Source organism: Hoplias malabaricus, chromosome 3 (genome assembly GCF_029633855.1).
Source record: "Hoplias malabaricus isolate fHopMal1 chromosome 3, fHopMal1.hap1, whole genome shotgun sequence".
Lineage (NCBI taxonomy): Eukaryota > Metazoa > Chordata > Actinopteri > Characiformes > Erythrinidae > Hoplias > Hoplias malabaricus.
Genome location: NC_089802.1, coordinates 53,983,863 through 54,009,911, shown reverse-complemented (window position 1 = coordinate 54,009,911; position 26,049 = coordinate 53,983,863). Strand labels below are relative to the sequence as shown.

The window sequence follows — 26,049 nt, the reverse complement described above, 5'->3', positions numbered from 1 at the left end:
GTTCACGAGTGAGGGAAAGATGGAGCGGGAGACTGACAGGCGGATCGGTGCAGCGTCTGCGGGCTCTGTACTGGTCCGTTGTGGTGAAGAGAGAGCTGAGCAGAAAATCAAAGCTCTCGATTTACCGTTCAATCTACGTCCCAACCCTCACCTATGGTCATGAGCTTTGGGTAGTGACCGAAAGAACGAGATCGCAGGTACAAGCGGCTGAAATGAGTTTTCTCCGCAGGGTGTCTGAATTATCCCTTAGAGACAGGGTTAGGAGCTCGGACATCCAGGAGAGACTCGGAGTGGAGCCGCTGCTCCTCCATGTCGAGAGGAGCAAGTTGAGGTGGTTCGGGCATCTGGTCCGGATGCCTCCTGGATGCCTTCCTGGAGAGGTGATCCAGGCATGTCCAACGGGGAGGAGGCCCCAGGGAAGACCCAGAACACACTGGAGAGACTACATGTCTTGACTGGCCTAGGAACGCCTCGGTATACCCCCAGAGGAGCTGGAAGCAGTGGCTGTGGAGAGGGAGGTCTGGGTTTCTTTACTCTGACTGCTTCCCCAGCGACCCGGACCCGGATAAGCGGTGGATAACGGATGGATGGATGGTTGGAACATTGAATGACAATATTTTTAAATAGTCTGCAAAAAGTATTACCAATCTAACTGGCTAATTTTTATACATGTATTACAACTGTACTGTACCGTAACACAGGTATGTAATACAGAAATCTACAGCAATGATAGCCTGATTGTCTGTTTTAGTAGCTAAAAAAATAAAATAACCTGTATTTGTGTAAGCTTGTGTAAACCTGCACATTTTAGATGGCAAACTCACTTTAGTAATATTCCATGTTTCTTCATTCTAATATCCTCAGGTTTACAGCAGCTCTATGTACCTCCATTAGGTTTCTCAGGAGCACATGATTCCAGATCCTCATTTAGAGAAACTGCATGTGTGGTGTAAGTATTTAAAAGTTTGTGTGACATAAAAAAACAACTCCCACGGAAAGCCTACCTGACCACGCTGTTTTTGGCCTTAATATGTTAGACTTGGTAGCACCAAGCACCATTGTCGCACCAGCACACTGTTACCATTTTATTATAATATTTGGTCCTTTAAAGACTTTTAACCTATGTTGTCTCCACTTCCTCAGTTTCATTCTTATCTGAACATTGTTTGCAACACTCAACTACATGTTCTAAACTATATGTAGCTAACAAGGTGCCCTTAACTATACGTCCTTGTCACTGTGTCCTTGGTAAGATGTTGAGGAACGTGTGTTTCAAAGTTGAATTTCACAAACCTCAGGACAACAGAATAGATATTGTTCATGAAGAAAATTATAATATTATATTTTTGCAGCATTTCCCACTCATGCTCTTAAAAGAAAAGAGAATGTTTCTACATGTATTTAGTTCTGGCTCTGGTGGCTATTTTTTGTTTAGCTAGAAAGCTCTACAGTACTTGATGGCTGTTTTAATGAATTTACTTCTATTTGAGTTTTGTAGCCTTAGTGCTCTGGCTATTATTGTAATTACAGTTGAATAATGAGAACGCAGAGAACCACTCATCCTGAAGTAGACAATGAGAAGCAAAGCATAACATGTAATTGAAATAAAGGGCAAAGTAAAAATGGCCTTTATTTTGAAACTCACAGTATTTGCTATCATACTGCTCTTAAAGCCTATTAGAACAGGATAGTTGTACTTTAGATCCTCAACTGCACCAGCACTTTTACATCAACTATACTATAGTGAGACAGAGATTAAAATAACACCTCGATTTTTAACCTGCAGCTTTATTTTCTTCAGGAACTGTAGAATGTACAGTGTTCCTTTAATAAATGGTGTAAGGCAGCTTGAAAACATCAAAAGCCAGAGACAAAAATGGGTGTTACTGTTTATTCTGACCTCTTTATTGGCCAAAATAAGAGCTCTTATGGAAGACCACATACTGTTTTGTGACCTGCTCTTCTACTGACAGTACAATACATTGGTCCACTCTGTATTGCAGACACATAACTGGACAAGTTATTATCCCTAAAAGAGTTTTCAAAGACAGTTGTTGGAATACAGTGCTCAAACTGAGGCTGCCACATATGATTATTTTACTTCAATTTTGCTACAATGCGGGGTTAGCAAACCACATGATTTGTTACAGAAACGCCACTCGACCTGCTTGTCTTTTGAAAATAAGAGTATTAATAGAGGGTTTGTTCTCCTTTTGCTGTAGTAATAGCCTCTAATCTTCTGGGAAAGCTTTAAACTTGATGTTGGAATATTGCTATGAGCATTCAGCCATTAACTCCTTCACTCCAGAGAACACAGTTCCGCTGGTTCACAGCCCAAATCCGGGGGAATATATAACTTTGTAGCTGAAGCTTGGCATTGAATATGGTGACTTTTGGCTTATGTGCAGCTGCTTCAAACTGTTAAGTTCTTTTGGGAATGTCCTCCTCTGTAGATTATACAAGCTGTGTACGTGCCTGTATCAGCTAATCCCTAATTAGAAGAGAGATGTCTGGATACTTTTGGCTGTATAGTTTATGCTCTGTGCTCTTTGATAACTTCCCAGAGATCTGAGTCACTGGAATTTGAATGCTTAAGGGGCAAAGGCTATTTTTTTTCCTTTTTTTTTTTTTTTTGTTCCTATTTATAAGGTTTATTACGAGCTAGTTATAAATGAGAGTATTTCCTTCAATATAGAGAAATCACATCTGTGCAAAAGAAAATGCATTCCTTTTGATAACAGACTAATTAATCTACACTTCTGAACCAAGTCCAGGATCACTGCCATTTCATGAAGATAATATTTCAAGACAAAATTATTCCTGTTCATTGAAGGATTGTAATATTCACCTCAAACACATGCCCACATAAATGCTGCCTATTCAAGCCATGGATATTATTTTCTGGTATTGCTTCTTACACTGGTAGATTTGCTCAGGAAAACTAATTCAAGCACCCACAGATGAATTTAAAAGGTCTAGTGATGCAATTTCTGGCACATAATTTTGACTCATACTTTTAACATCATTAGTGGTTAATCCCATGTGGCAAACCTAAAAACCAGGGCACAACCCATCATAATATCAATGATAAAACTATATAGTTTGTTTACTACTTGGCCATTATTCCTATGTACTGTGTATTCTGGAAATGCCTCATATGGTAAAGTTTATTACCACAGCACCTTTACCCACCAGCATTCATTCCCCTCTCAGATGATGAACGTAAGTGATAAACTCTGCTAATTAATTAGAGGCTGTTTACTGTAGATTGGAAATATAAATTATATGAATAGTTGTTTGTTAGTGGACAGTTAAAACTAAATTAATTAATGTAAGTAAATAAATATATTTTACATAATTTATGTTTCTACTAAGGTCTAATTAGACTTGAGTTTAGAAGCTTTAGTGTTGTTTACAGTAGGATATTTATTGAAAATGCAGTTTTACCAGAGTAAGTACATAATTGTCCCTTTATTGTTGTTGTAATATTAATCAAAAAGCTCTTTTGCATAAAGTGAAAGTAAGCATTTAAGGGACACTTAGGAGTGTTTTAGTTCCTGTTAGGCATTGATGCAAGATGGATTGGCTGCTGAGAGTAATCCACTGTCATTTCAGCACAAATACCTTATTGACGCTAAGCTGATATTTATTAATTTTGCGTCTTACTTGTTTGGTATTGCAGTCAAAACTGTCTAATCATCTTAAAGGAAAATCTCAGTTTAGAACCAGCTCATCTCTCCCTGTTTCGAATAGTTTTCTGCTTCAACATTTTGCAACAAACAGCTCAGATATCTGGTTACCATCCAGTTGAAATCCTGCAAGTGCCCCTTGGGCTTGGATTCAGTATAACCTATAGAGTGCACCTCTGCTTGTTTACACCTTTTATTTGTCTAAAAAGTTTTGAACAAGCAGAGTTCCAACCACATATCAGATGGTCTAGTGAATATATAATCAAATGGCCTGTCCTATTAGTAAGCAAAAGCCAACATAATGGATTAGTCACCTTGTCCATTTTTTTTTTTTTCTTTTTTACTTTACATGTAAACAAGACACAGGCTAAGTAGCAAAATCTCTTGTCCCAGAAAAAATAATGTCGACAAACCTTTTAAAAATCTGAATATGACCATAACTTTGTCATGCAGATGATGCTCTCTATGCTAATGCATTATTATAATAGGGGCGCTGTATGTATGCATCTGTTAGTGAGAAATTGTGTTTTTTTTTGCCCACCCTCATTAAAAGGAACTGCTTCAGGAAATAACCACTATCAGCCCTAGCTAATTAAAGTAAGTGACACCAAAGGTCAGAGTTTCTGTTTGGGTGTCCTTTTTCTGAGATGAGGTTTAAAGATAAAGTGTAAGTGCCTTAATGCATTTCTTTTTCACAAGGATGCTGGCTGTTGCTCAGGTGATAACAGTTACTTACACATACACTGCAGTGATTAAAAAAGCCTGTTTAACATAAATACCATGAGGCTTTACTGGCATTGTTAATGATTAAAAGTTCCCCTATTTAACATGGCATCACCACTTCCCACTTTCAGATTTATTTACTGAGACTTTAGCATGGGTTAGTGTTAGGAAAGCCAAGATAATCATGCTTATCTTAGAGTTATAAGGAGACTTTTATCTAAATGGTCTCCTTATTGTTAGTCCCTATTACCACCATTGCAGCAGAAACATATTACATTAAACATATTACATTGCATGAAATCTTTGGAAGAAAGTGCATCAGAATGTTAATTGATTTATTATGTATTTTAAATAATATCTTAAGGCTAGTTAAAGTAAAGATTTTATATTTTTAGTTGTCTTGCCTAAAATCATTAGCTTGTCTTTTTAATAAAATGCTTAACATTAGACATTAGTAATGGTGTTCTAAACTTAGAATAATTATAATTAAGTAGATTATATCATATGACCCAAATGCTATACCTCACTAATTCACTGATAGGGGGTTGGTGTTCTGATGCCGATATATTGTATAAATCTGTCAATGCCCGTAAACAGACTTTGATGTAGAATGTAGAATGTGGACGTATATCTGCCAGGCTTAGCATTGTGGAGATAGATATATTATTTTTACAGGGGTACCAATACAGTAAAATGAATAAACTGATGAATAATCTGGTGTACAATAAATACATAATGAAAATGTGTTATAAATATTGATCCATTAAAAAAGGCTATTATTTGCAGGTGCCAATATAAATACAAAATTTTGTATTCCTATAATATCTTCATTTTCTATACTCTGTATGCCTTTTAGAGCCTTAGCCTATGTCTATACCATTTGAATAAGCTGTCTTGGTTGCAATTTTCTTATGAAGTAACATCTTTTCAGCAGCCATGCCTTTTTTTCCGCCTGCTTTTCATTAATGAATAATTCCATTGCAGGCATTAAGGCATGCAGCAGCTTATCTAACTCTAGTGGAGTTCATATTGTGTGTTTTGCTGCAGTGTGAGCTAAGTTCATATGGAAGGCCCCATGGTGCGAGGTTTGACTCTCAGCAGCGGTAAATATGTGAAGATATGAGCTCCATTTTAACGAAGAGCACAAACCCACAGTCTTTAATTAGCCAGAGAGATATTACAGAGAGAGCTTTTTGGCCTATAAGGCATATCTGACAGAGGGCTAACTAGTATCCATAGATCGCAACTCTTCAAAGTTCATTTTTATAGAGAAAGTACATGCCATTGCTGAGTCATTTTCTCATATAACCATAATCAGCAGAATTAATACTCCCTCTCTTTTTATCCATTTACTCTTTCTTTTAGCTGAGGGCATTCTTTTGATCATGATGTATCTCTTGTCTTTAATAGAATTCATTATTTATCTGAAAATGAACAGGGTAATTGATAAGCACACTTAGGGAGTGTGCGCTTTATGTCGAGATAGTGAAGACAACGAAGAGAAAAAGACAGTGATTGAATAAAGACTGCGCTAGGAGATCGTGAGCTGTATGCCAAGTGTAGAATAGCTTTGAAAAATAAACATAGCATGTGCTATGTAATAAACACAGCATAGCAACTAACAATTAATAAATACAAGAAAAAGAATTGTAACGTAACTTATTGTTTATTTTGAATTAAAACCATTTTCAAATAAATGTAATACAAAATAATTAAGTATAAAATACAAAATAGAGCTTAGTGTGAGTAGGTACTTACATTTCTTAACACAATATTCAGTTTTAAACCAATAAAAAAATTAATTATACGTTATTTATAAATGAAGAATTTGCAGTAAATTAAATATCTTACATTTACAAATATTTCAATATTTATTGATATAGGACTGCCCCATGCCATGCATCTATGTTTAAACTGGTGACAGAGAATGTTGAATATAAGTGGTGTGTAAAACTGTGAAAATGTATTCATGTTACTAAGGAATAAATAAATAAATAATGCAATTCACTGCCAACTATATTTATAATTGATATTAATTAGTCAATTGTATGGCATGTATTACGCAGGAAGGACAAGTAACATTGCAATATTCAGGAAAAAAAATATGTTAAATAGGTAAAATACATCATTTAAAATAGACAAAACAGCAGATGTATAAGATTCAGATGAAAGGTGCCAAGAGATGAAGGTGGAAATATGCACAGAATGTGATTTGCATAAAAAAAGTAATTATTTTCACAATAATTGTGTCATAGAGTAGAGATCAAAATTAGAGAGCAACATTCCTAATTTTCAAGTTACTGCTCATCCAATTACAATGTTTCTAAAATGAATAGAAGGGATGTAATTTTAATTGTTTAAAAATATTCCATAAACACACACCCTATTTGCAGAAAAATAAAAACTGTCATTTGTTAATTCTGAAACGTTGTAAAAATAAAACTTCAGAAATTTCCACAATGAGCAGTTTAACTGGTAACTTGGGGCCATCTTGATTGAGAATAAAAGAAACACCCAACAAAAGGTGTCTTTGCAAGCAAGAATGGGTCGTGGTTCAAAACTTTGTGCCAAAAATTGAGAGAGAACTGTCAGTCCGTTCACAATGTTTCTCAGAGCAAGACTGCAAAGAATTTAGGTCTTTCGCCAACTACAGGTCATAACATCATAAAAGGATTCAGAGAGTCAGGGGAAATGACAGGCATAAAGGTCAAGGGCAGAAACCACAGCTGAATGTGTGTGACCGTTGCGCCCTCAGGGGGGTACTGTTTGAGAAGCTCTTATACTACTCTGATGCACAGAGCGACAAGGGCCCAGGAGTATTTAGAAAACTCATTGTCACTGAACATACTCTGCCGCTGCATCAAGAAATGAAACCTGGAATTATGCATCTCATCCTCATTCTGTAAAGTTACAACAGTATGACATTATAGACATTGTAGAGTGTGTGTGTGCACGCTTGACTGGCCTCATACAGTCCACACCTGTCTCCTGTTGAAAATATGTAATGCACCTGCTCTAGTCTTGTATACAGCAAGAATAGACAGTGGTAACAATGCCTCTGTCACAGCATGTTGTAAGTGAGGTGCAGGCATCAATTGCTTAATTTGTTTATATTTAACAAGTATCAATTTGCAATTGATATATTGCAATATATATATATATATATATATATATATATATATATATATATATAAACTTTAAATCAGAGCTATAACAAAAGCTTACAAAAGTGTGTTGATTACAGGTTTCAACAATTATTAGAAAGTATAGAGGCCCTTGCATTAAATGATTTTAGCACCATGAAATGATTCATCCATCCAGACTTATCCACACATCTCCAACTGTAGTGGCCAAAAGTTTGTCATCTGTAATCTTGAAAAGATTTGTGAGAGAGTTCGGATTAGGACTCTGAGCTGACTATTTTATTATTACTGGGTTAACAGCTTCAATTAAGTGCTCTACCCATTTTGCTGTTTGGCAGGGGGCATTGCTTTGCCAATAAAAAAAATCCTGTCTAATTGGAAGATGTTTGTAGGGAAAGACCTGCGTGTTGCCAAAGAAAAGGTTCTGATGAACATTAGCATTCACCTTGCCGTGTAGCTGTGTAAGAGGCAGGCCCAACAGCTGCTGTGCTGAACCGATTCCCCATGAGGGGGTCCCTGTATTATACTGTTCTCTTGCAAATTTGTCTTACTTGGACAAGCAGTGTTTTTTGGGGACTTAAATGAATTGCTGTCGTTGCAAATCATCAGTATTCTTAACCTCATGCTCTTAGAATGACCATCTGAAAGTTTTATTGTTTTGTGATTAGAGGATATTTTTAAATCATGGAATGTTTAGGATATTTCAGGAAGAATAAGAATTTTAGGAAAATATAAATGTAATTTTGATCTCTACTGTATGTAAAATTGTACCAAAGAATTACTGGAACAATATGGAGTTGCAGACTGTATAATCGTAGTGTCATTGAACCTGGTCTTTTAATAATTGGCAGCTTATATATTTCAAAGTCCTCTGAAGATACTGAAAGAAGACCTTTTGCTGGGTCACTCCTTCTAACTAACTGGTCAATGCTGGACAACATCAGAGTGTGTATGTGCGTGTTTGTGTGTGTGTGTTTGTTCCAAAGGGATCGACTAAGAGCAGCCCACACATTTTTCTGAGAATAATCACCCGTTCCTGTCACCTCTTAAATCTAGGCTTGCTTTGCCAGACACATTGTCATAGTGAGTCACCAATAAAAAAGGCAGTTTAGTAGGTTGCGGCCATGGCATTTTACTGTTTATGAAAAGTGGATTGTGCTCCTGTGTTCCTACCACACACTACATTATTTTGCCAAAATAATTCCAGGCCTAGTTTGTTGATGTGGATAGAAGTATTACACAAACTAAGGCTGTCAAAATAAATTACACTCTTTAATTTGAATGTCAATACATGAATACATTTGAATACAATTGCCATTCAAAACGCATGAGGATTGAGGTGTATTGTAGTATATTTGCAGTCTTTTAGGCCAATCCTTTATGCATAATTTTGGCTCATAATCATTGCTGGGATATATTTCTCCTTCACGCATTTTTTTACAAATCTGTCGGATGATTCTGGCATTGATTATCCCAGCAGAATCATCTGATGGAATATATTGAACATGCTGAGAACGTTATTCTATCAAACATCTCTGGAAACATTAAAAGCCTCTTGGAATATTTTGGAATTTTTCTAGCCTGCAGTTAAGATGAAAAAAATAATAATAATCAAAGTGGATATTGGCTATTCTACAACAGGGGAAGTGATTTATATTGACAGTGCTGAAATTTTTAGCAGCATATCCACAGTGATGTTTAAAATGAGCTCATACAAAATGAGTTGCTTATATTCATTCATTCATTATCTGTAACCGCTTATCCAGTTCAGGTCACGGTGGGGCCAGAGCCTACCTGGAATCATTGGGCGCAAGGCGGGAATACACCCTGGAGGGGGCACCAGTCCTTCACAGGGCAACATGCACACACTCACACATTCACACCTACGGACACTTTTGAGTCATCAATCCACCTACCAACGTGTGTTTTTGGACTGTGGGAGGAAACCAGAGCACCCGGAGGAAACCCACGCAGACACGGGGAGAACACACCAACTCCTTACAGACAGTCACCCGGAGGAAACCCACGCAGACACGGGGAGAACACACCAACTCCTCACAGACAGTCACCCGGAGCGGGAATCGAACCCACAGCCTCCAGGCCCCTGGAGCTGTGTGACTGCGACACTACCTGCTGCACCATCGTGCCGCCCCGTTGCTTATATTATATTATTATGTTTTGTATAATATAATCTCCCTATCAAAAGAGCCCTGTTCAGAATGACCGGTTTCAGCGCCTATTCCTTTAAAAAATAATCAGTCATACACATCTCACCCAGAGCTCACGCAGTAAAAAGCAGCTCTTCCTTCTCCACTCAAATGCACATAGAGTAGTTTGCAAAATGTTGTGCTATAGTCACCAAGCTGGAAGTGTTTAAACTAGTCTCCCCTGCATTTCTGCTGTGGATCAGTGGAACTGCAGTTTCAGGGCAGATAGTGCCTTTCAGTATGTTTGGGTTGAGCTTGAGGGCTATTGTCATAAATACTAACTATCAGTTACTAACCTGTTCCTGATATCACTAATGATCATCTGACAGAAATCTTCCAGCAGGTATTCTAAAGCCTTCCCTGAAGTGTAGAAGCTGTTACTGCCACAAAGTTTTACAAACTTATGCTTATAGGCTGTATAACAAGACACTTTTAAATAATACAGTTGACTTTATAAGAAATATAGGATGAGCAGGTGTCCACAGACTGGCCATATAGTGGAATAAGCTTTGTTTGCGTACTGAGGAGATAATATGACCCGATATTTCTAAATCAGTATAGTTTTATTTGCAGTTGGGTGGCACTGAAATACTCTGTCGTAATCATCAGATTTCCTGTATAAATGCATGCTTCTACGTCTGATCTTTCATTATGTTGCATTGTGTAGCATCCACTTAAGGTTGTGTACTTTATCAGTGAGTGCGTCGCAGCACTGCAAACTTCAGAAATCCCATTGGGCAAAGCAGACTGTCAGTGTTTGTGTTTTTTTTCCTGTGTCTGACACCTAATTAAGGGATTTAACTTGGTTTGTTTTTACAGCCTGCAGCTTGTATGGGGAATTGGTATCTGTAAGAATGAGCCGAGAGTCCATCTTAGCATAGAAAGTGCAATTTGCTAACCACTGGTTTATATTCTAGAAGGGATTGCATTTGTTCCAGTGGCACTGGCAGGTAAAATTTTAAGCAGTTTCACCACTGTGGTGCTAGAAAAATGATTGTAGTGGCTGTCATCCTGGTTAAAGTGGCAGTGTGCCATATTGGGGCTTTGGATTTCACTGCACTGTGGCATTTTTGCTTTATTAGGCACTGGTGGGAGGAGGACAGATGTTGCAGAATTTCACACGTTTTGCTTCGTCTTTACAGTCCTGACTGACTTAAAGGGGCCATTTTAAATTCCTCTGAAATCAGGCAACAATGAAGGTATAATAAATCAAATTTATAGAAATATAGGAATATGTTGATAAGGCTCATTCAGGCATGCTTTTTATTATTTTTTTTTCTTTTGACTAGTGATAATGAATCATACCCAATAAAGGTGAACTTTTGCTGTCTTGTCTAGCGCTTGTTACCATGGCCACCGTTGGAAATGGCTAACCACTTTGACTAGCGCTGCAGCCACCTCAGCCTTTTAGCTGCTCACAGAGCACAGTTCTCTGAGACTCAGAATGTTCTGGCACAGCTCTGGAAATGATGAACAGCCAGAATATTCTCTGGAAAACCTTGACCAGCACAGTTTGAGAGAATGAGCCTTTTGCACTTTACCAGAATAAAATTATAATATAAATTCTTAGTCATTCCGCTGTTTATTCAGAACTAATTTTGCTTGGGAAGTGTGAATGGGTGCTGACATCTCTCTGTGTGTATCTATAGGCTAGGGCTTTAGATTATAATGACTTCAGATGACTAATTTATGAATGTCTTTTTCTCAGGGACTAGCTCTTTTTATTTTTTTTAACTTTGAATAATGGAGTGATAGTGATGGGAGTTCACTCATTTAATAGAGTGGCTTAAATTACTGGCTGTTTTTCTACTGGAGAAAAAATAATTTAGGATAGTCTCTGTTGTCGGGGTGTGAACGCCTGTAAAGGTTAATAGAGGGCACACTCCTGTGTGATAGGGCGCATCTTTTTTCATTTTTTCACTGGTTACATGAGCATTTTCCCAAGAAACATTTCTGGAGACATGGCAACTAACTGTTGCATTTGGCTTATTTTACTTATGCTAAGCTAAGTGGAAGTAGTTCTGACAGGTTTTAAAACCGTGTACGGTAGATTAATGTGTCTGACTCTAGTCATGGTTAATTACCACAGCGAGTACGGCACAAAGCTGTAGCTGTAATGTTTACAGCATGTCAGCTTTGTCGAGGTTATGTGGTTTAGATACTGCCTTTAAATTTCACCTGTATAGACACAGAAATGACAAATGCGGTGTAAACAAATGAGTCCGTATCTTCATGTTCCTCGTCTCCTCTTAAGCCACTGCACGTGCTAGTCTGCATTATGACAGCAGCCCACATCTCCTTCGGCTCCGTAATTGGAATGTGGGCTGGCAGTAGGTGTGAAGTAATGGGGTCTTGGATTTGGTGGCAGGAGTCAGCTCTAGAGAAGCTGTCAGAATCCATGGAAAGGAAAGCCATGCACTCTTCTTTATGCCGAGGAAACCCTGCATTTTAATAGTGCAGCTGTAAGCGTTTCTGAATTTCAAAGTGGCGTCATTAGAAGCTTATTTATTCACTCTGGAGCTGGTAAGCAGATAACGCCTCCCCCATCAACGGTGGCAGCTCCATCTCAGCACCTCCTGCAGTGGCTGTGGGGGGTAGGGGACATGACAATCGCTCAGTACTTAAAGAATTTAGAATAGGGGAAAAATATCATGTTGATTTGACATGTTGATGAAGCCTGAGAAATAATGTTGTAATGTTTTATCTTTATTTTCCCTGTATCCCTGTTGCTGGCTATTGTATGACCAAGGCAGACATAATGGAAATAAACAAGATAAAAATAACAGCAGCTGGAGGCTTTGAAGTCGGAAGCCGGTGAGGATTCAAAGAGTCTGAGGAGCTATAGAAGAGACGGAATAATGGTAGTCCTTGAGTTAGAGATTAAGTAACATTTACTTTCATTATGTACTCTAGGAAAGGGAAAAAAAAAAAAAAGGTTGGGGTTGGTGGCTTGTTGACCTTTGCAGCTGTTTGTGATGACATAGCACTGTTCTCTTCTTCTACTCCAGCTACTTCAAAGCTGTTCAATTCAAAATATCTCGCCAAGTGTAGCTCATGAGAGTTGCATACTATGACTACAAATGAAACTGTAATTTGCCACTTTAAGTATTCTCTGTGCTATATGGTGTCCATGTTTGACTTTCCGTTTGTATGTCCTTGTTCTTCGTTGCACAGGTGAATTGAAAAAACTTCCAACATATAAAACCCTTATTCATTATTAGTTTGCTGCGTTGGTTTTCAGAATTCAATGAAAGGCAGCAAAATGATCTAAATGCCTTAAAGCAGGCCATCTCTGTCCTTGTAAACATAAATTGCAGCAAAAATTCATTTGGAAATTTGTCTGCACCTCTCTTTGCAAATGCATTTTAACAGAAGGTGGTAAGGCAAGTACTACTCAGACACGGCTCTCTACCAACGGAGATGATTTTATCACTGCGATGACTTTGAGAAAGTGGGTCATGATTAATTACTTAGCGGTCTGCTTAGGACATACAGATAAAGCTTCAAAGCCTTCCACCCATTTTTGAAAACCATTTCCCTTAAGCCATTGAATCATGAGTGACTCTTCAGCATGGACTGATAGGGGTCTTGATCCTGTTAACAAACGATATGATCAGTATACAAATGCAACATTTTCTAGTTGTGCTATCTGTTTTTGTAGCTATATGTCAATAAACATTCCTATGTGAACCAATAGGCAATAACACGAGGCTTTCAGGCTTTCAAAAAAGGGCTCAGGTACTTTGTCAGTAAATTGGATTTAGATCTGCAGTGTCATCAGGTTATTGATACATTAAGAATGTAAAATGAGCCTAATTCATTCAGTTTAAATGAGTGCTGCCAGTAGTTCTGCTTCATCGTTCATATTCAGTATGGTAACTAGTAAAGTACTTGCTGAGATTATAAAAACAATTATTAATAACAATTTTATAGGAAAAGCTTACTTTAAAAAAATGCTAGTAGAAATGATTTGCACATAAAACCAATCATCATAGGTGGAGCTGATAATAGACAATTATACAAACTGTATTATACGAATATATGTAATAGTAATTATAAAAATCAAGGAAATTTGAGACATTTTGCAAAATGTTAATAAAAACAGAATGCAATTATATGGAAATCTTAAGCAATATATTCAACTGAAAATAGTACAAAGACGGAAATGTATTGTTTTCTTTTTGAAACATTCTAAAGCGTTGACAGGGGGTGGGTTTGTTGGGGTGGTTTGCTGCAGGGATTAATTGGCAACAGGTCAGTGATATGATTAGATTATATGGGACATATACTGCAACAATTCAACTTTGCTCAACTTCAAATAGAAATGGACTTGGGATTTCATTATTTAAGGTGCATATTATTTTAAAAGATTCAGGAAGTCCAGTGAAATCTGTATATGCAAGGGACAAATCCCAAAACCAGTTTTGGGTGGCGGTGATCTTTGGACAATAAGGTTGCATGGAAAAAACACAGACACATTTCTATAGGTGACTTTACTGCACAGGCTCAGAAATACTTCCCAAAATCACTGTCTGTGAACACAGTTCATTGCTGCTCAGTTCATTCCCATGCCAAAAAGCAGAGCACTGAGTCCAGTTCAGTGAGAATGGGTGGAGCCAAATTTCTGTAGGCAGGAATAGGTTTGAAAGGATATATGTAAATTTGATGATGTTTGTGACAGTGATTCCAATACACAGACAGATACTTTTAACTCTTTTATTTATGAGGAAAATTGTTTTCTGTGATATGGACCCTTTAAAGTTTGCTTTTGCTTTTTCAGCATGACCAGATTTTTTTTCCTTTTCACAGAGCCATTTTATTGCTTTGCCATAAAAAATATAATGATGTATGATGATATTCACAAAACAACATGCTGTGCTGCTGATTATGCTCACACACAGTGAAGAAATCTGTCTGCACAAGTCATGAAAACTATTAATTGGAATTTCCAGCAGAAACAAAAGATAATTACATCTCCAGCCATTGCCCAACAAAACAAAATATATATAAAAAAAAGAAAGAAAGAAAATAAGGTATTGAAAAAGTGTCCTCTGCACTTCACTCACCACATTTGTGCTGTTTGGAATCCTGGATGGGGATAAGACGAGGAGTGAAGACTGGCCTAGTGAAGTTGGACGTGATTCAGACCACAGTGAACAAATGGTGTGGGTTTAGAGCTGTATCTCCAAAAGGCGCACAGGGATTTGTTGATTTTGCTTTCTTATGACAGTTTACAGCCTGGTTTATGTTGGAGAGCGAGATCAGGGGATGAGTCGTCTTTGACGTTGTAGACTTCTGAAGGAGCAGAGCTGGAGGGTGGAGGTGCAGTGAGACAAAAATGCAGCGTTAAGACTAAGCCACAGTAGATTGAACAGTTCTGCGCCGATGACCAGGGGGATCTGCTTTCAATCCGACACCAAAATATTAGACTTATGCAAAATAATGGGCATTAAGAATCATTAATCCGTTTGTTGAATTGCCTGTAAAACCCTTCCTAAGAACTATGTGAGGCAACAGATTTATATTTACTGGATTTCTCTCTTTGTTTTTTTTTTTTAGTTCCTCCCAAAATATATGATATTTCTTCGGATGTCACAGTAAATGAGGGTGGGACTATTACGCTCTTCTGTTTAGCCAGTGGCAAGCCAGAGCCAAAAATCACCTGGAGACACATCACTCCATCAGGTAAGTTGAAATTTCTTTATTTTTTCTATTTTTAAATGTGTAATTTTTTTTTAAATATGGGCTACATGTTTACAACAAATTGAATTATTAAACAAAATTAATGTATTGACTTGAAGGGATGTACAGATATGGAATTTCTGAGTAGATGCCAATAACCACTAATGAAAGATGGCAGACCCACATTTATTCAGTTCTGACCCTATTTCTTTATATAATTGCTGAAACTGATACAGATTCAAGGGGTCATTTTTTACTTAAATATTGAAAATATTGTGGTTGGGTTTGTGTTTTCATTTACATTATGAGGCTCAAATAGACCACACTGCAATGATTATTAAAAGAGAAAATATATATTTCATTTAATTTAAATTCATTCCAAATTTGCACTCCTCCTGTTGCATTCCCCTACACTTGGACATATTATCAGCAAGATTAATATGATTATAACATTAATAACAATGCAAACCTCCACCCCCCCCACTCACACATGCAGGGAGAGTCCTGAGATTCTGAACACGCTCTCCTAATGTAAACAGAGCTGTGCGGTTCAAACTGTGACTGTGACATATTCCAAATCTCAGTTTTGCTCGTAAACACAAGCACACTGAAAATGGACCTTTCTTAAATCTTCTCCTTGTAGAGTGTTTTTGAAAACCTCAGTTACAGTTGTGAACAGGCGGAAAGCTACAGTGCGTACAGCTCATTTACAGACTGAAGTTGCAGTGGGTAGTTGTATTTTTTCTTTTGTGGTAGTAGTCTGGTCGAATGCCTACTTTTAAGATGATTCCTCCTCATCAGTGCTCATTACCAGTGTAATCCCTCTAGATGCCAGAGCCATCTGGATGGGAGTCCAAAAGAACATAACTGTCTCTGCATGGATGGCCATCCCTCTAGCTAACATAACAGAGCTGGGCAATTAGATTTCTCCTCCAAGCATATTGAGCTGACCAGAGGCATTGTGTAAGCAGCAGTTTAAAAAGAGACACTGGTTAGCTTCACAGAAAGCATGTACTAGCCTTCATTCCAGCATGGTAGGGTTGAGTTATTAGGGGAGGCCTTGTAAATAGGTGGAATTGGAAATGACTAAAATTGGTGAGAAAAATCCAAAGAGAAAAACGTGGCTGCTGCAAAATATGATAACAGTGCAATGAAGCTGAATAGACTGTCTTTTCTGATCGCAGTATGCTTTTGAGAATGTGACATTTCATATGGATCACTGTGCTGCAGCGGAAGGGGAAAAAAACATCTAGAGAGAATGCACATTAAGCTCATCTTGCCTTTTCTCTCCATTCAGCCTTTCATAAGAAGATGTATGTACATTTCCAGACCAGTGTGGAAATTCAGTGGCTTGTCTGGCAGAGCAGCAATTTTGAGTGCTCCTCTATTTTATGAAGATGCATGTTGCACTTATCTAATAAGTCGAGACAGCTTCACTTATCTCTGTGCTGTCATATTCTTTCTCTAGTGCATTTGTGCTATCCAAATCCTTTTCTGGTTTTAAAAGTGTCAGTGAATCATAACAGCAGTATATACTAAAGTTCTTTTGAAGAATACATTTACCTTAAACTTTTGGGCAAATGGTCAGAATGAGATCTGGAGGAAGAGGTCATGCATTAGTAACGTTACAAAACAACCAAAAACTTGATATGCTATTTTTAAAAAGCTTATGGACAAAAATGTTTGTCTTTTATTTTTTATTTTTTTTAAATATTGGTTTAGACTATGGGTGTTTATAGGTGCACATCAGATAGAAGGTGCTTGAATCATCAGAAGGCAAAAAGCAGGCAAACACTGCATGGCAGACATGAAGGCACCATATAAACACTTATATTCCTGTATATGCACTAAAACACTATTGATCTTCCTTTCTCAGCACAGCTGAGAACATATCATAGTTGTAATTTTTACAGGAATGGGGGGTTTCTGCCTTCCAAATAATCATAACTATATTTACCCTGATAATTTGTGTGTATATATATATATATATATATATATATATATATATATATATAAACAAATTTCCAGGGTAAATATAGTTATGATTGGAACATTCCACCTGTTTGGAACATTCCACAGGTGGACAGGTTAATTGGAACAGCAAGAATGGGGTGAGGTTCACCACTTTGTGAACATCTGCGTGAGCAAATCGTCCACCAGTTTAGGAACAACGTTTCTCAACATACAATTGCAAGGAGTATAGGGATTTCATCGTCTATAGTCCATAATATCATCAAAAGATTCAGAGAATCTGGAGAAATCTCTGCAAGTAAGCGGCAACCAACAAGACGAAAACCAACATTGTGACCTTCGACCCCTCACTGCATTAAAAACCGACATCGTTCTGTAAAGGATATTACCATATGGGCTCAGGAACACTTCAGAAAGCCATTGTTAGTGAACACAGTTAGTTTTAGTGCAAGCTAAAACTCTACCATACAAAGTGAAAATCATATATCAACAACACCCAGAAACGCCGCTGGCTTCTCTGAGCCCGAGCTCATCTGAGATGGACTGATGCAAAGTGGATAAGTGTCCTGTATTGTGACGAGTCCACATTTCAAATTGTTTTTGGAAATCATGGACGTTGTGTCCTCCGGGCCAAAGAGGAAAAGGACTGTCCAGATTGTTATCAACGCAAAGTTCAAAAGCCAGCATCTCTGATGGTATGGGTAACTTGCACATCTGTGAAGGCACCATTAATGCTGAAAGGTACATACAGGTTTTACACCATTGTTTTTCTTGTGAAATTCCCAATACGTTTGATGTGTCACATGACCCTCTTCCCATTGAAAAAACGAAAGTTGGATCAAAAATGGCCGACTTCAAAATGGCCGCCATGGTCACCACCCATCTTGAAAATTTTTCCCACTCCCATATACTAATGTGCCACAAACAGGAAGTTAATATCACCAACCATTCCCATTTTATTAAGGTGTATCCATATAAATGGCCCACCCTGCATTCTGTTTTATGTTTTACACAATGTCCCGACTTCAGTGGAATTGGGGTGGTATAATTAAATATGTGTGAGTTCACACCAAAATATACACTTGCAATATACAACATTGTACAAAAGTCAATGATATTTCACTTATTTAATTTCCAGTCAAAGTTGCTTTTACATACTTTCGGAGATTAAAAATAATACACCCTTTTACAAGGAAGAAGAAAGTCAAGGGGAAAAAGTCAGTAAATAAATAACACAAAAAATAACTTATTAAAAAGACAATTAAATTAAAATAGATTGTTACTCCTAATAAGACCTGGTAGACTATCAAAATTCTCTCAACTGTCATCATCATTTAAACAGTACTTAAGGCCTTCATCTTTAAGAGTCTTTGAGGGACAGGAGAAAATTACTTCTTGTCAGGTTCTCAAAAACCTGCAGGTGTTTCGGTCTGTCCTTCCACTTTGACAAGACACTGTGGTCTGAAAGGATATGATGCGTTTCAAGAAGCTGTTATTGAGCAAAGATAATGTAAAAGCTGTTAATCAAAGAAGCTGCTGGTGTTTCCAGAACATATCAGACTTCATCATCACTGGTCTCTTCTGAGCCAAGATGACTGAACTTTGGAGGTATGGATTATATTCCAGCAGATTGCCATGAAAAAGAGAATGGAAGTAATAAAAATAAAGCTATGGCATTATTACAAGAATAAAATGCAAGGATAATTTATAATTTGAGTAATTTTGTTAAGCATGTATTTCTGTTTTTTCCTGTTTTTGTTCAAAAGAAGGGTTATATCTGACTTTGGTAAGAGTAGTGTAAGTTTAAATATTTGATATTCTCTGTGGGCTAAATGAATGTGCACAAACAGGTGTAGAGCAGGTTGCTTTTAATCACACAGCTGCAGACAGGGCTGTCTACTTCCTGTGTTACTGTGTGTGTCTCAGGATGGAGTTTAAAAAGCTTTGTGAACAAACTATAATATGTATGTGCTATGGATATACATTTGGATATACATGGGTTCCATTTGCGTATAAACTTTTTTTTGTTTTACTTTGTAGTTCTGGGTATTCATGTTCATATCTTACTTTAGAATATTTTTGCTGTTTTCAGCCAATATGGAGAACGGTCAATAATAGATAAAGTTCTGTTACTATTACATAGCACAGGAATGTAAAATTCCCTTTGTTTTCTCCTTTTGAAGTCAGCAGGCATATGTCTAGCAAAAACAGTAGTCTGCAAGAAGAACATGCCTTCTGGTTCCACAATATGAAAAAAAGGAATTCAGTCAGAACCGTAGTGCATTAATGCACCATGGCAAAACCAACAACTTGGAATCTCTTGAAATGACAGAAACCACTTCCTAATCAGCAGTGAAAGAGGAAAAACAGCTGCAGTCGATAATATTGGAGCTTATTAAACATGTGGAGGAAAAACATAAAAACAACTGTTGCTACAGGGGTGAAGGTGTCACCCCTCCTGTGTGGGACTGTTATTAAGGATGCAGCACAGAATACAAATCTCTTATCTGCAGGAAAACAGAATTGAAAATACATGCTACAAAATGTGAATCCCAGACCAGTGTTGTGGACAGATGTGGCAGATAAATCTTTACTGAAGTGGTGGCAGAGTGAAAGAAGGGAGGAAAGAAAAGCCGTCTGAAGGTCCAGAGTGTACTGCTGTGAAACACGGTGGAGATAGTGTCTTGACGTGGGCGTACACAACTGACACTGGACCTTGGGTTGTGAGTTTGTGTGCAGTAAACCAACATGCTATTGTGCCCCCCTGGCTATCACTGATTGATGTTTATCAGGCACGTTGGAAAACAAACAAGAGCCTAAGTGTATAAGCTAATGTACTGTTAATGTAGTCTATAATTGTTTTTAAGCTATTAGGATGGGCTATGTTTAGGACTGATAAGACAAAAATGAATAATGATGAAGATAAATTCAGCCCATTTAAGCCTTTTTTGAAGTCAAAAATTAGGCTCACAGTCTGAATTAAGGGTAACTCGTTACAAACCGAATTAAGTAGACTAGACATAGATTTGTAGTAGTTTATGGTCCGGAACTATTGCTGCTACAATGTAAGGAATATAGTCAGTTAATCAAGGAGCTTAAAGTGCCCACTTTCTAAAATCCTGAAAAAATAGGCATTGTTCTTATTCAGCAGGAAGCGATCTCAATAGGTAAAGTCTTAGAATAAATAGATTACGTTAACTAAGTCTGTGCATGGTCGTTTTTTGTATTGAATTTTGCATAACACATAGAGAGATAACTGATTTATAGTATGTTATTATAAGAATATACAATTACATATAATACATGCTATTGTGTTGGTGTTCACTAAGCAATTGGGTGGGGGGTTGTAATCCATTTGAATTTATTTGTGATCTTGCTATTTTTCAGTACTGCCTCATGTTTCTACTACTGTGCTTGTTTGAAGGTGTTTTAGACTCTGACCTATTTGTACTGGCATTATCTGACTAACCAACAGACATGAAATTAATATGTATAGTAAATTACCTCCATTTAACTAGTGGTTTCATCATGCTGCAGTACAATAAATAAAAACCTATCAACATAACTTCACTGAGAGAAAGAGTGAAGTGTCCTAGATTGGTTGCTCATTGTCGGATTTAGATCCAATTTAAAACACACATTATTGCTGTAAGAAAGACGCCTGAAACAATAAAAAAAAAGAGAGAGAGAGAGGTACAAGTGAAATTGGCTACTGCACTCAAATGAACTTACAAATTTAGCAGGTCACTGATGTGGCGCAGGAGCATTTTTGACTTGAAGACCAATGACTCAGACTTTGACTTAGACATGGACCTTATGTCTAAAAAAAAAACTCAAGGGCAGCCGACAGGATTTTTCCACGGTTGGTAATGCCAGACCTGCTTCAAAGGCATACTTGATATAGAACCATAAAAGATATTTTGTGCTAGCTACTGTGGGTATCCTATGCTTCTTTTACTTTGGAAGACAACAGGGACAAATGACATCCGAAATTGATCTCTGTAAGCTGTAAACAAACTCAATTTAAATAAATATCACCATTCCTTGCTGAAAAATTGAACTACAGCATTTCTGGAGTAAAATACCACATTATGAATAACATACCAGGTTAGCTTAGGGATGGGCAGTATCCACATCTTTCATACTGACATACGGTCTCAATTTTATCACGGTATACGGTATTATCGTGGCGGGGTGATGCATTGTCGAGCTGCACAGTGCCTTATATCTGTGAGCACAAAGTCGACCGCAGGGGTTGTTCTGTGCAGTTTCTCAGCACAGACTGACAGTGTACACCAGTGTTGACGATTAAAAAAAAAAGTTTATTAGAAAGCAAATTTCAGCGACTGGTTTTGGAGGAGGAGAAATGTTTCAAAATAAGCAAACTAAGTCGGTTCTACACTGTCTATAAGTAGAGCTGGCCAGTTAACAGGCACTTGTTTTAGCACACCAAAGCACATAATTTTCCAGCGAACAGAGGCTCAAAATGATAAAATTACACATAATTAAAAATTTTACCAAAATTAGAGGATAAAGCCTCATACGTTTGAGCACAAAGACAAGTGAAGGGTCTTCTGAGTATTTTGTGTGTTTTCATTCTTCCTCTCTTAACCCAAGCTCAGTGCTAAACTCACAGTTGCGGGGGGCTACTCGGCTTGGTTTTCTCCACCCGGTCACATCTACAATGAGTGAGCTCCCACAGCGCCCACAGTATACAGTATTATCATTTGACACTTTTGAGTAACCAATCCACTTACCAATGTGTGTTTTTGGACCATGGGAGGGAACCCACGCAGACACAGGGAGAACACATCAAACTCCTCAAAGACAGTCACTTGAACCCACAACTTCTAGGTCCCTGGAGCTGTGTGACTGTGACACTACCTGCTGCACCACTGTGCCACCCTATTGCTTGCTTGCTTGCTTATTTATTTATTTAGCCAAGTAAGGTGGCACAGAGAAGCACTTATAAGCTAAACTGCTACTTAGATAATGTTTCTTTGCTTAAAAGTCATATGCCATTATTCATAAAAAATTCATTATTAGTAGTAATATACTTCATAGCAAATATAAAGTATGAAACTATTTTACTTTACTAAACTGGTTCCTCCTTGTTTTGTATATTCTCGTTTCTGTCATGATTATACATTGGTGAAGGTTCTGGGGTTTTTTTTTTAACTGTATTTTTGTCTTCCCCTCTTATCTCCCCCTTCCCTTTGCAGGCTTTTTGGTGTTTGTGTTAATTGTACATTAAAATATTTTTAATGGACTGGCAGGCTAAATTAAAAACACAATATATCTAATAAGTATCTAATTTGGAAGGTAAAAAAGTCATAATTTGGATGCTGTCATTATATACTACAGTAAACTGTTAACAAGCGTTTTTTAAATAGTTTTCTACATCTTGTTTTAAATGCTAATATGGCATTTAATTTACTGAAGAAAGAAACGGTATTATTTTGGACTCTGGACATGATTTAGTCTTGCCTATACTGACTTAGTACGTCAATCAAGATTTGCTTAACCCTGCCTTGTTTCCACTTCTTGCTTATAATGCTTAAAGGAAGCAAAGGAAGTGGAAATTTTCTAATATATTGTAGTGTATAAAGTAAACAGCAAGAAGTAAAAGATGCTTTTACCCCATATTCATCTTTTTTACCTGAAGGCTCAATACCATGAGTGTAAAGAAAAAAGCTATTTATATTTTGCTATCCCAATACTTATGTATGAGTATGCACTGAATGCGGCCATTTCATCAATACCTGCCCAGAGGAAATTACCCTTAAAGATTGGCATCTGTTTCCTCCATCATCATGACAAGCAAAAACTATCACTTCCAGCTGTGCCGACCTTTTCTGCTGCAATCAGCCAGACCGCAAGGCAGGGTACTTCCAAAATGGGAAGCATTCATCACTTTTATTTAAAGATATTTTTTTCGACTACTCTTGATGACCAGGGGGTTTCTGTAATGGGCACACTGTGGGGTTAAAGGCAATGTATGGTCCAGCCGCTTCCTTTACGTATGCATAGCCATAGCAAAATCCAAGCATTACTGATCCTGAACATGCTTTCATAAGCTCTTTCTATTGTGAATTGAAGCCGTGGTATATACATAGCTGTGACCTTTGAAAATAGCTGACTAAAAATACTGTGAATTTGATTTTTTCAAATGATAGATGTGTGCTGGAGCGTTTACTTGTCCTGTGTCGATGCTTTGTTCAGGCCTCAAGCGCTCGAAATTGTCTTCAGTCTGAGGTGTTGTAGCTGGAACAATAGTGCTGTGCTATCCTATCTAAACACAGCAAACGCTTCTCTGAGGTTGTGATTTCCGAAGAGGTACAAAGACAGAGGTTTGGGCAATTGTTTGTTAGCGACTGGGGGCAAAGTGAGTGCTGCCAGGGTTAAGGGGATGTACAGTAAATGGTAAGAGAAAGAGAAGTGGCGTGTGTGTGGGCGGTTGTGTGTGGGATGTTCTGGGTGGTGGTGGGGGGTATGATTCATGGCTGACAGCTCAATGAATGCCTTGGGGGAAGCCACTCATACAACATTTAGACTGCTGCTGTATTCTCTCAGGGGTTAAATGTAGAAATGCATAGCGAGCCATTGCCTAGCTCCATAATGTATTCTCTAGCAGCACTCATCCTATCAGCACCAGGCAGACCTCAAGGAAATGTACTGTGTGCTCTCCACACAATGTGGGAAATTGCTTACTGTGACTGCACTTAACACAGAGCAATGTGGAATCGTAGATTAACCTTGCTCTGATTTGCCTAATTTGGTTGGAGCGGCATGTCCCTGGAGCTATGACGAGCTGCACTTGAGCTTTTCAAAATAACTCTCAACATACATTTTCCCGCACAATTCAGGGGGCATTTAAGATGGCTTATGATAAGGAGCAGGGGTCTGTGTTTGAATACATTGCTGTGAATAATCAATATTCCCTCTCCGACAGTGCATTACTTTTAAGGCACTGCGTTTGTGCACATTGTGGTTCAAACACACAGCCTGCTGTTTCTAACGTTGTGTACGTTGTTTCAGACTTTTGCTAATTTATATATCTATATATATATATATATATATATATATATATATATATATATATATGACATGCACAGAGCCCATGGTAATTTCCTCTTTTGCTCTAATGACTACGATAAGTGATGGTTCATTGTGAGTGCTCCGTAAGGGAAAAGAAAGTAACTCAATGAGCTAAAGGAAATTATACAGTGAGTTAATCACAGATAAAGATCCTGGGAGTTGAGGCCTAAAAAAACAGCGAAGGCTGTGTCAATACAAATTTTTAAAGAATGAGTATAAAATAAAATAAATACACACCTAAAATATTAAAATGGCCTATTTTGTTCTAGAATCTTGGTCCATTTTATCAGCTTCACTGACAATATAGGTGCATTGTCTAGGTCTACAATTACAGATTACAGTCCACCTGTTGCTCTGCATACTTTAACACCTTTCATCGTGCTCAACTCTCAGGACTCCCACAGGACCATCTTAAAGCAGGTATTATTTAAGTAATTAATCATTCTCAGTGCTGTAGTGACATGGACGTGGTGACGTGTTTGTGTTTTGTGCTGAAACGAGTGGATCAGACAGCAGAGCTGCAGGTTTTTTAAACACTGCCCACTCACAAGACACTCTGTTATACACAACAACCTTGTTGGCTCACCGTAAAGATTTAAAGCGAGCTAGAGTAGCTCATGAGAGTGTGGGCTATTAAAAGTAGATACAGCAAGTGGGGAAAGAAAACAAATGAATAAATAAATAATTTAAAATATACACACGGACCAATCAACCAGAACATTATGGCCACCTTGTTTCAATATTCACTGTCCATTCTCTCAGCTCCACCACCCACAGGGGCACTTTGTAATTCTATAATTACAGATTGGAGTCCATCTGTTGCTCTGTATACATTGTTTGCCCCTTTCACCCTGTTCTTCAATGGTCAGAACCACCACAGAGCAGGTGCTACTGGAGATTTTAAAGCCATCAGGGTCACTGCTGGACTGAGAATAGTCCACCAATCAAGAATGTCCAACCAACAGCGTCCTTTGGGCAGCGTCTTGTGTCCACTGATGCAGGACTAGAGGACAAGCAACACAAACTGTGCAGCAACAGATGAGTTACTCTCTCTGGCTTTACATCTGCAAGATAGACCCACAAGATGTGTGTCTAACAGAGTGTTTAAAAACCTCCAGAGCATAAATGTCAGATCCACTCATACCAGAACAACACACATTAACTCACCACCACCACTACGTCAGTGTCACTACAGCGCTGAGAATGCTCCACCGCCCTAATCATACCTACTCTGTGGGGGTCCTGACCATTGCAGAACAGGAAGAAAGAACAAGTTCTCTTGTATAGTCAGTGGAACTCAGAGTATGGACATCGAGTGTAGAAACAAGAAGTTGGTCATAATGTTGTGGTTGATATGTTGTGTATGTGTGTATGTATATGGAGGGAGGGGCAAATACTCCATGGCTCCTAGAGCCATATAGAGAGTGAGATGCCTCAACTACTTTGACTCCAATGGACCAGGTTTTAACTGCAATGGTGGATCATGGAGCCTCTCACTAGTTCCTGGACGTTAGTCGCAGACACCAGCAGCACTGT

General features: G+C 37.9%; 1 protein-coding gene across 3 annotated transcripts in view; it reads left to right on the top strand.

The window, feature by feature from the left end:
* negr1 (neuronal growth regulator 1) overlaps positions 1 to 26,049 on the top strand; it is a 157,055-nt gene that overhangs the window by 60,217 nt on the left and 70,789 nt on the right. For all 3 annotated transcript variants that reach the window (XM_066663881.1, XM_066663882.1, XM_066663880.1), the window contains exon 3: positions 15,322 to 15,447. In XM_066663881.1, coding sequence (XP_066519978.1) covers positions 15,322 to 15,447 — 126 coding nt within the window. The remainder of the gene's footprint in view (positions 1 to 15,321; positions 15,448 to 26,049) is intronic.